General features: G+C 43.8%; 1 protein-coding gene across 1 annotated transcript in view; it reads right to left on the bottom strand.

Moving 5' to 3' along the window:
* The window catches only part of LOC308310692 (CUGBP Elav-like family member 4), a gene marked incomplete at its 5' end in the record, with an annotated part of 102223 nt that overhangs the window by 32400 nt on the left and 58361 nt on the right, over positions 1 to 11462 (bottom strand). Inside the window, one exon of the mRNA XM_080757072.1 lies at positions 4791 to 4934. Coding sequence (XP_080613198.1) covers positions 4791 to 4934 — 144 coding nt within the window. The remainder of the gene's footprint in view (positions 1 to 4790; positions 4935 to 11462) is intronic.

Raw genomic sequence — 11462 nt, 5'->3', positions numbered from 1 at the left:
GTATTGAATTTACAGTGCATTTAGGTGAGGTCACTGCTGATATGATTTTTACAAAAGCATACAGTATCTAAGACCTGAACCTCAGCACTTGAGTCTCCAACCCCATATTCTGGGAAGAAGTTGAGAACATACACAATTATTTAGTGTAGACAGGGACGTCTCCCCATCCCTCCATCGCTCTTTAGTAAACAAAAAAATAATTTTCAGGTCGGGATGCCAATTTCATCTAATCAGGAAAGAGAACCACACAAAGACAATAGATCCGCCTCAATTTTCTAGTGTTCAGTTCCAATTCGGACTGCTAATTTTTGTTTCATCCCTTCACCAATTACCCTGTATCCTGTATTGAGTTCTCTCTCCTGATCGGATACAGAGCTGTGGAGACGGTAGTGATTACTGTCAGAGCATAGAGCTACTGTATACAAAACACTTATTTTAACAAACAGAGATTACACCCCATTTATTCCATGATTTGTTCTGTGTTGTGTCCATCTAGTGTTGCACTCTCCCTGCACACTGTACAGGGCGTGGATAGTAATATGTACATTTAAATACTGTAAGTACTGTACAATTTTGTGGTATTTATTTGAGTATTTCCAATTTCCAATACCTTTACTTCTACTCAACTACATCTCGGATCAAAATATTGTACTTTTACTCCACTACATTTATTTGAAAACTTTAGTTACTTTGTAGATTTTTTTGGATTATTACTAAACATACATTAACCACGTCAGTCCTATGGCTATTTGAAAATAGCCTATAATCTGAAGGGACTTCATTTAACTTCATTTTAATAGGCCTACTTCCTTTTAAAAGAAAAAACCTCTCTCTCTCTCTCTCACACTTATGCCAGTGTGTTAGTGATTAGCCTCCACTGTGCCACTGTTGGCACAAGGTTGCCTACCCTGGTCTATTTGATTACATCTTTATACTCTCAGAGTTAATGGTTACATTAACGCCTCTAACATTAATTAACACATTAATAATTGCAGGTGGGGATGTGCTTTTGCACATATTGTTTTAAGTGTGACTTTGCCATGTCTACACAAAGCAATATGTCTCTCCCCCCCCCCCCCCCCCCCCCTCTCACCCCTGAGTTCATGGAGTTAATTGTTGTTTTTCTCACATGATGATGAATTAAGTATAAAAAAACGGAACTATGCTTATGTTGAAACCCATGCTCACATGATGTCCAGGTGCACTCCTTGTTTGCAGACAAAATGAGAAATGCAATGATAAACCTTGACAATATGGTAAAAAACCTTGACAATGGAAAAACAGCACTGTTATCAGAGACAAAGCAAGACTTCTTTGCAAAATATGTGAACATAATGCCACTTGACTGTTATGGTTAAAGTTTAAGGGCAGTTGTGTAATTACAACTCCTTTTCTTTGTAATATTCTTCAAAAGGTGGGTTATGAATGATAACAATGACTTTTTAATTAATTTATACCATGCTATTTAAGGTTTTCTCTAGCAGTTTTCTAAACACAATGTTGTACTCAAAATGGGTACTTGGATTCAGAGATCAGGGCAGGAAAGGAGGTTCTGAAGCCAAACAAAAGGTTTGCAGAACCACAGTTTAAAATAGTAACATCTGAGTGAAAGTACAGGTGTTTTGGAAGTATATGGCTGGATACATTATAGTATACACTATTCAGTGAGTTTTGTTGACAGATTACAACTAGATTTTCTTCATGGTTAATGAAGTCAAAGATGTTGGCTGCCATGTTATTTGTGTCCAAAGTGGCCACTGATACCCCAAACTAACCTCACTATACTCAAACAGATTCATTGTGATATCAATAAATAAGAACTTTTACTGTATTTGTTTAAAAAATATATATTTTCTGTAACCCATGTTTCTCCCGGTGCCAATTACCATCCTGGGCTCTACTCTCCCTCTGCCAACCTGGGGAGAGCCCCAAACTGAGCTCATGCTTCCTTCAATGCATGAGCACTGTATAGGCCGCCTCCTATCCACTGACAGGGGGAGTTTCCCCGGTTGGACGTAGCGCGTGGAAGCAACACGTTATTCCAACCAGTTCCTTTCCCCTCCATCAGGTCTCTATACGGCCTCCCCCTGCTCGCCCCAGCTGACCAGGGGCAGGGTATAGTATAGACTAGTATAGACACCAGTTTTTTGTTAGGGTACCTCACAAAAACATACCCAATAAATAAGAACTTAAAGCATACTATATGTCAATGCAATCCAAGCCGGAGCACAATCAAATTGGTTGAGTATTATAATAAAACATGATCTAAAGTCGTCCGGCTGCCGTGCTAAGTGGTCAGATGGGTGGGCCACGGACACTTTGCTGCCGTGCTCAGTGGTCAGATGGGTGGGCCACGGACACTTTGCTGCCGTGCTCAGTGGTCAGATGGGTGGGCCACGGACACTTTGCTGCCGTGCTCAGTGGTCAGATGGGTGGGCCACGGACACTTTGCTGCTGTGCTAAGTGGTCAGATGGGTGGGCCACGGACAGTTTGCTGCTGTGCTCAGTGGTCAGATGGGTGGGCCACGGACAGTTTGCTGCTGTGCTAAGTGGGTGGGCCACTGACAGTTTGCTGCTGTGCTAAGTGGTCAGATGGGTGGGCCACGGACACTTTGCTGCTGTGCTAAGTGGTCAGATGGGTGGGCCACAGACAGTTTGCTGATGTGCTAAGTGGTCAGATGGGTGGGCCACGGACAGTTTGCTGCTGTGCTGAGTGGTCAGATGGGTGGGCCACGGACAGTTTGCTGCTGTGCTAAGTGATCAGATGGGTGGGCCACATAAATAACATGGAACAACAACATGCAGCTTCATGAACGAGAGAGTGTGCATTATACACGCCATATACCCTCCACATGGCGTGTGGCGTTTGCCATTCTACACGCCATAGACCCTCCACATGGCTCCACATGGCGTGTGGCATTTGCCAGGCATAGACCCTCCACATGGTGTGTAGCATTTGCCATAGACCCTCCACATGGCGTGTGGCGTTTGCCATAGACCCTCCACATGGCGTGTGGCGTTTGCCATAGACCCTCCACATGGCGTGTGGCGTCTACCATATACCCTCCACATGGCGTGTGGCGTCTACCATGCCCATTAACCACAGTGAGATTAAGCTCACATTTGAAACCCGTTCCAAGTTCCTGGAAGAAGCCTAATGACTTGAGTTCCCTTAATGCCCGGCATCTTCTGTCTAATTTGTTCATGTCTCGCACACGTCGAGAGGCCCGGAGGCGGCCGCTATAAAAAGACAGGAGTATAGAAAAAAATATATAATAATGAAAAAAAAATATGAAAAAAAATCAACGGTTAAATTATTGTTTTTCAGCCAAGATCTTAATTAATAGCGGAGAAATAATAACCCTGTGAGACAGATGATGTCGCCGCCCCTTTGTCCTTCCCCTTCGTTGACTGACAGATAGTGATAGCAAGAGGCATATGCTGAGAGAGAGGGCAGAGACAGACAGTGCTGTGCCTGGGAGGGGAGAGAGAGAGAGGGGGGGAGAGAGAGAGGGGGGAGGGAGAGAGAGAGAGAGATATAGAGGGAGAGAGAGAGAGAGAGAGAGAGAGAGAGAGAGAGAGAGAGAGAGAGAGAGAGGGGGGAGAGAGAGAGGGAGGGAGGGAGAGAGAGATGGTGTCTCTCTCTTTCTCTACTCTGAGACAGTAGGGGCGATCAAGGGACAAAGTTAGAGAAAAATAGTACATGTGTGTGAGAGACATAATAGACATGCTCTGTTAGACTGAGCAAGAAAGAGCATTAGAGGCAGTATAGAGAGAGAGAGAGAGAGAGAGAGAGAGAGAGAGAGAGAGAGCACCTGCCATGTCAAAAGGAGGGGCAATATTGAGCCAGTGTTGGATGTTAGGAGTCCAGTGCGCAACCCCTCCCCCACTCTCTCTCACTCTCTCTCTCTCTCTCTCTCTCTCTTTCTGTCTCTCTGAGACTGTCCCCTGAGTGTTTGCTGTCCAACTGAATCAACAACAAGACCCACACCAGTCTATTATTATCTCTTTAAGACAACTGGATCCATGCACCTTCTCCACAACGACAGGAGAAGAAAGAGGAGAGGAGAGGAGAGGAGAGGAGAGGAGAGGAGAGGAGAGGAGAGGAGAGGAGAGGAGAGGAGAGGAGAGGAGGAGATCTACTGGGGAGTAGAGACGCGGGGTCAGATGCTGGAAGACACACAGAGGAAGATGTGTGTTGATTAGAGCGTATAGCGACAGAGAGGATGATGGGCAGTTGGTGTGAGGTAAATGCCCATCATCACACAGTGAAGTCTGGGTCAACAGGCACGCGAGGTGTCTGGGTGAACAGCGGAACGCCATGAGCAAACAGGAGCGCTGAGGAGGCAGCGGGCATGGGGACAATGTGAACCTGGCCTCTGTCATGATGCCCGCCGTGTTAGGTGATTAGAATCCACCGCCCCCACCGGCCCGATCCAACCTCTACCCATGCAGCGACTCTCTCTCTCTCTCTCTCTCTCTCTCTTTCTCCTCTCCTCTCCTCTCCTGCTCAGTGGCATGTAACGCCACTTTTCAAATGTTAATTGCGCCTTGATGAGGATAGACATGGGGAGTAAAAGGAAAAGCAAACATTAATTGCCAGAAAAGCAACACAGAGGGCATGAGGGGATTGCCAAAATGAACAGACCTGGCCACGCATATCTCCCACTCCCGTCTCGTCGGCTTGTTAGATTCAAAATGTCTGTCTGCGTTTGTTTGTTTGTTTTCTTCGTTATGGGGTGTTGTTTGCCTCGACGCCCTCCCTCTCCCCTTGACGTTGTTCGACTCACCAAAACATTTGCTCTGATTGGTCGCTCGGTCCACGAAGACTTTGGCGGAGATGACGTTGCCAAAAGGCAGGAACATTTGCATGAGCTCCGCGTCTCCGAACTCCTGGGGCAGGTGGTAAATAAACAGGTTGCAGCCTTCTGGCCCTGGTGGTGGGGGGGAGAGAACAGGACAGAGAGCTTATGAGGGGGCAATGTGGGACACGCCCAGAGACAGAGAGAGAGGAATAGATAGAGGCAGAGATTGGAAATAAGGGAATTAATAGAAAGGGAGATGGATAGGGAGATATTGAAACAGAGAGGGGAAGACAGAAATCAATTGAAAGGGAGATGATAGAGAAAGAGAGAGATGGATGGAGGGATGGAGAGAGAGAGAAAGTGCGATTGAGATAGAGAAAGAAATACAAGTATAGGAAGAGGGAGAACTAGGAAGAGGACATGCAGAAGACCAGGAAGAGTCTGAGAGATGGACACATCGAAAAAGAGAGACTGACATCATAAAGAGGAGAAAGACAGACAGACAGAGACAGACACAGACAGACAGACAGACAGACAGACAGACAGACAGACAGACAGACAAGTATAGCCAAGTATTTGCCCCAATTACTGGGTGACAGTAGGACTGGCTTCAAATCTCCGTCCGCCCCTCCACCCTCATCTACCCAGCTGCCTGCATATTGTACTGGCCAATTTCATGAGAAGTGGAATGGACTGGAGAGACAGGAGAAAATGACAGTGATGGAGAGAGAGAGAGAGAGAGAGAGAGAGAGAGAGAGAGAGAGAGAGGTGTTGGACGGAAATGTGGGTTCGCATCTGGCTGGCTAACAGGCTGACTGGATGGCTGGCTAGTAAACTAACTGGCTATAAGAGACTGACTAGCTGGCTTACAGGCTGACTGGTTCACTAGCTGGCTAGTAGGATGACTGGCCTGCTGGCTGACTAGCTAGCTGGCTGGCGGGGTTTCTCTCCTGTCTCATTGCTCGGGGTGATAGCATGACGAGATGAGACTGGGGCTGGGTGGAGGGCTGATAAGAGGGCTGCGGCAGCAGACTGTAGTGCCACTGTCCCTCGGCAAGATAGAGGACACACAGACGGCGCTTGATAGAGTGGAGCCAGTTATATAGTCTGGAGGGACAGAGGCTTTGGCTCTGGCTGTTTATATAAAAGTGCGTCTTGAGCAGAATTCACACTTTGAAAAACATTTGAGGTGGGAGAACATCTGCTGCTTGGGCAATTTTTGTGTCCAACATTTTCTGTGTTGCTGCACATGCTTATATATATACTAGCCTCCCGGCTATAATGTGACGGCCAGCGTTATTATTAGTGACTGGACACTTCACACCTCCTTCTTCACATCTTTGCCAGCTTGTCTGTTCGACTGCGTGGAAGAAAAGGTTATTCTATTCTTGAACTCCATCCACAGCCTCACTAATTGGGCAAACATGATAGCACAAGTCAAATCTCGATGGCAACATGGAGATTGTTCCTGGAGATTACCAAAGTGTGAACAAACGAAGCAAATAGTGTTGCTTTGCTTCCGTCCAGTGACACGGCTTGCTCTCATTAAACTGACATTTGTTTGACCACAGACTATATAATGAATCATCATACATTGAAACCTACAGTATCCTCACAAAACAACTAAAATGTGTGCATAATAATATACAAAGATGTAGAGCCTGCATACCGTCTTCAAGGCAAAGGATCACTTCATTGAGTAGACAACGTTTGGAGTCTTACAGGATCTTCATCAGGTCCGTTTAATCAGGCATAACCCTTAAACCCTCTAAAATTAAACTGGATCTGAGTTGTCTCTGTACTTGGGACCGCTTTCTTCTGTCTACACCAAATCACTCAGCATGTACTGTATGCTATATATTTCTTTTGTAACTTAGTTTTACTAATATTCTTCCCTGAATAATTGATTGGGGTGATGGTTAAGATCCATAGGGGTGGAGCTTGGCTCAAAGTCAAAACCAGACGATAACCATGGACCGTCAGTTCACCAATCTCCATTTCACCTATAGTAATAGTACAGCAACATTTCCCCCCAAAATGTTTTGATTCGAATGACTTTTTGCATCAAGGCAGGTGTGCTGACAGAAGTGGGCTTGTGCTCCCGTGAGGTGAGCCCAAGTGAGGCCAGAGCCATGAAGCGGTTGCCCGTGCCAAGTGAATGCCAGCACTGAGCGGCACCATATCGGCAGGGCGATACCCATATGGTTCATATCCAAGAAAATGCACGCCACTGTCGGGTGAAAAACCTCATATCTCCAAAACGGTTTCTTTTCAGGAATCAAAACCATATAGCAATAGCAAAAGGAGCAGATATACAGTCTCAAACAGGTTTTGATCAGCTCTTAGATCAGCTATTATTTGATACTTTCGTGTAATATGATCAAGTCGGGCATTCATTTACAAAACAGTGCTTGACAATGAAAGTGAACGAGACCATTGAGTCGACAACATCAGCATGTAGAATGGAACCAACCTATAATCACCAGAATGTTCTTATCAAGACCAATGCAGCCAGTATTTCCACATACTGCCTACCGCGAGTAGTGTTAATGAAATCTGTTGGAGAGCACTCATAACACAATAAAATAACATAATGAGACAGACAGTCAGACACAATTCAGACTTTCAAAGTATCAGAAGTTTATAAGTATTCGAATACTGGAACCAGCATCAAGTGTCACAAGGGAACACTCATACTATGGACTCAACACAAACCAGTGCAGACTTTAGCTTAAATACCTTCATCCAGTCACTCAGGGAGAGGTGGTGGGTCTTATCACAGTGTCAACAGTGGGAAGACACTTCTCTCTGTCCATTTCTGAACCACAGGTCAAATGTCAACAAAGATAGACACATAAATACAAAACAAGTATTGGCACAAGAGACAAGAATTCACATGAGTTCTTCCTTAAATTAATAACAGATTAGTGTATTCCAAATGTCCTCGACAGCAGGCGACTGCCGCTGAAGTGAAAACATCATGAAACTGACTTACATGGCCGGTTAAGACTGATATGAGTGACCGGATAAGACTGTGGTTAGAGTAGCCGTTACGCTTAGTAATAGTCAGACAAAGCCCTATCGGACAATAGCTGACAACAATGTCCATACTGCATGGCTGCATTGAATGGTGTTGATAACGGCTGATGACGAACATTAAATACGGAGATAACATCCGAAACCGTGAGAAGGGGATTGGTATTTACTGCAACTCATACTCATACTCAGCTTATACCTGAAAATGTTTCACTGTACCCCTGTGCTGTTTCTTTTTTTTACTAATAATCAATCAATCAATCAATCGATCAATCAAAAAAGAAAATGTTCATATGAAACGTATACGTCGGCTCCCGAATATTCATAAATAAACTTCTCACATACGCTGTAGTTTCTGATAACCCGGGGCATTCAGTATGTGCCTGTGTGCCAAGTCTGCTGCCTCAATCCACAGCCGCCTGGCGCACCATTTACGCGGGTTAGAGGAATTATAGTGCAATTACTTTTCCGAGGCACAGTATAGGTATATCAGTACAGTACAATCACATAAACCACCTCAGAAGGTTGCGTGAGACACTTAGTAAAACTGTCTACAAATCCACATGGGCAACTGTGATTCTTTGCGGTCAGGAGGAAATCCTGTATGTCCAAACCCGTTCCTACATAATTATTATAATGATGTAGTTTTATGTTTTTAATTAAAATAGTGAAAATAGACAATCTACAAGCTCATATTGTGTGGCATATTGCACGAGTGGTGAGCTTGTACTATTGTCACTACTTTTGTGCGACACTCTTGTATGCTGATGTAGTTTAGGACATTAACTTTCGAAAAAGCATTTAAATTGTTTAAATACAGTATGGAGATAAGGTTTCTGTAGCAACTGTAGTATGGAGATAAGGTTTCTGTAGCAACTGTAAAGTAAAAATGTGATATGTGTACTGTAATTTAAACATAAATCGCCCACGTAATATTAGCTGTTCTAAACAGTGAGTGTTGATTCTGCTAAGGCTATCATCATGGCTGTGGAGTGATGTGGATTGTGGAGCTTCCTTTTGCTTTGAAGAACGACACGAGAGTTCAAATAGAGTATCAAAGTCCTGACGTCACTCCGTTATGCCCTGGGTCACAGAAGTATTTCTACTGAAAATACTATGGGAACATCTTTGAATCGCCTCATAATACTGTAAAAACTGTGTTAAAATAAATAAACAAATCAGTCCGGCGATTCTGTCACTGTATGTGACTCTGTGTTGTTTATTATTATGTTGATTTGCCTGTGTTTGGAGAAAATGCATTTATTTTCGTACTACAGTTTGATGCTTCATATACGTGAGCAAAATCCCCAGGCTTATTTGTTTATTTTTGGAACACGGTTAGACTAATACTGTATATGTCACGTTGATATTGAGACCCTATGGTATTTTAAATAGAAAACATAACTCTTTGACCCAGGGGGATAGCAGCATCTATCGGCAGTGATGTCAGACTTCGTTTCTCTATGGCTTACTGCAGTGATTCTCAACCTGTGTGCTGCGGCACTTTAGTGTGCCGTCTGGAATGCCAAAGTGTGCCAGAAAAGAAATGGAATGAATGTAACACCTCCCCGGACAACAATAGCTGCGCTGCATTCCATTGACAACTCGTCCATCATGGACACACAGACAATCGCCTGTCCATTTAGTGAAGCTATCCCTCGGCCGTAGAAATGCTAATTTATGGCTTTGTATGGGGCCATCACATCACCCCTACTCGCCTTGCAGGACAGGTACTTATGCCTCTGTGCGCTCCGGTCCAGAGCAGCCTGCTGCTTTTTCTCGTGTAGATGTGGAATACAGCTGAGCTGACCTATAAGCCCACACAGTGTTGCAACAGTGACGTGAGGTGGACTTGTAAATCGTCTGGGGGTGTAGCTACAGCGCACACAGGCGACAGAAACATGTCACGCAGAGAAGAGCTAGATCCTTCATGTTATAAAAACTTTTACTGTTGTCACAATTATTTAAGTTTGCCAAACGTAACTTTCAAGTGAAGTTTATGGAAAGGAGTCCTGCCTGATTGGCCCTGGCCGAAAAAAGGTTGGGAAACACTGGCTTACTGTATGTATAAATATAACGTGGTGTATAATATTGAATGTGACGTATACATGCATGATATATGGAATGGATATGTATAGAGCTGAATTATAGATTTATATGTGATACCGGCAGGCATTGGAGACATGCTGTACATATCAGTAGTTTATAGTCCTCATTGTCACGTGTGTATTTATTCTAATTACTGTTCTGTATTGTCGTGAAATTTGTGAAATGAACACAGACTTTGAAACAAAAACTTGTTAGAAAAGAAAAGAAAACATAACTATGATTGCAGCAAGTGCTGCAATACCGAGGATGCATTGCAGCCGTGTTGTTGGTGTTGCATGTGCTGGTGTGTGCACGTGTTGTTGGTGTTGCATGTGCTGGTGTGTGCACGTGTTCATCGTCTGAGTTGCACTACATCATGCTATACTTTACGTGAGTGGTTCCCAAACTTTTTAGCTCATGACCCATGAGACAAATTACTAATTAGATGTTTGCCCGGGACCCAAACTAGTGAAAATAGTTTTCATCATGACTATCACTATCATGACTATCACCATCATGACTATCACTATCATGACTATCACTATCATGACTATCACTATCATGACTATCACTATCATGACTATCACCATCATGACTATCACCATCATGACTATCACCATCATGACTATCACCATCATGACTATCACTATCATGACTATCACCATCATGACTATCACTATCATGACTATCACCATCATGACTATCACCATCATGACTATCACCATCATGACTATCACTATCATGACTATCACCATCATGACTATCACCATCATGACTATCACCATCATGACTATCACTATCATGACTATCACCATCATGACTATCACCATCATGACTATCACCATCATGACTATCACCATCATGACTATCACCATCATGACTATCACTATCATGACTATCACCATCATGACTATCACTATCATGACTATCACCATCATGACTATCACTATCATGACTATCACCATCATGACTATCACTATCATGACTATCACCATCATGACTATCACCATCATGACTATCACCATCATGACTATCACCATCATGACTATCACCATCATGACTATCACTATCATGACTATCACTATCATGACTATCACTATCATGACTATCACCATCATGACTATCACCATCATGACTATCACCATCATGACTATCACCATCATGACTATCACTATCATGACTATCACCATCATGACTATCAACACGATGCAACTCATCAACATACTGTACGCATGCAGTGCATTTCCTTTCATTATTAAGCCTAATCTATAGTGAGTCGTACAACGTTTTTTCCCCCTTGAAAATAACTCTGTGGTGACCCACGCTTGCACTTTCAGTATGAAGGAACACCAACACAACCTAACCTAACCTAACCTGACACATACGCACGCACGCACGCACCCACGAACGAACGACACACACACACACACACACACACACACACACACACACACACACACACACACACACACACACACACACACCACTTCATCTCCAGGTTGCCTCTCTGAATATTCATACCACAGAAGGCTG

The sequence above is a fragment of the Protomyctophum bolini genome, assembly GCF_963924005.1.
Source record: "Protomyctophum bolini genome assembly, chromosome: 1".
Taxonomy (NCBI): domain Eukaryota; kingdom Metazoa; phylum Chordata; class Actinopteri; order Myctophiformes; family Myctophidae; genus Protomyctophum; species Protomyctophum bolini.
This window is presented reverse-complemented; position numbering and strand designations above follow the sequence as displayed.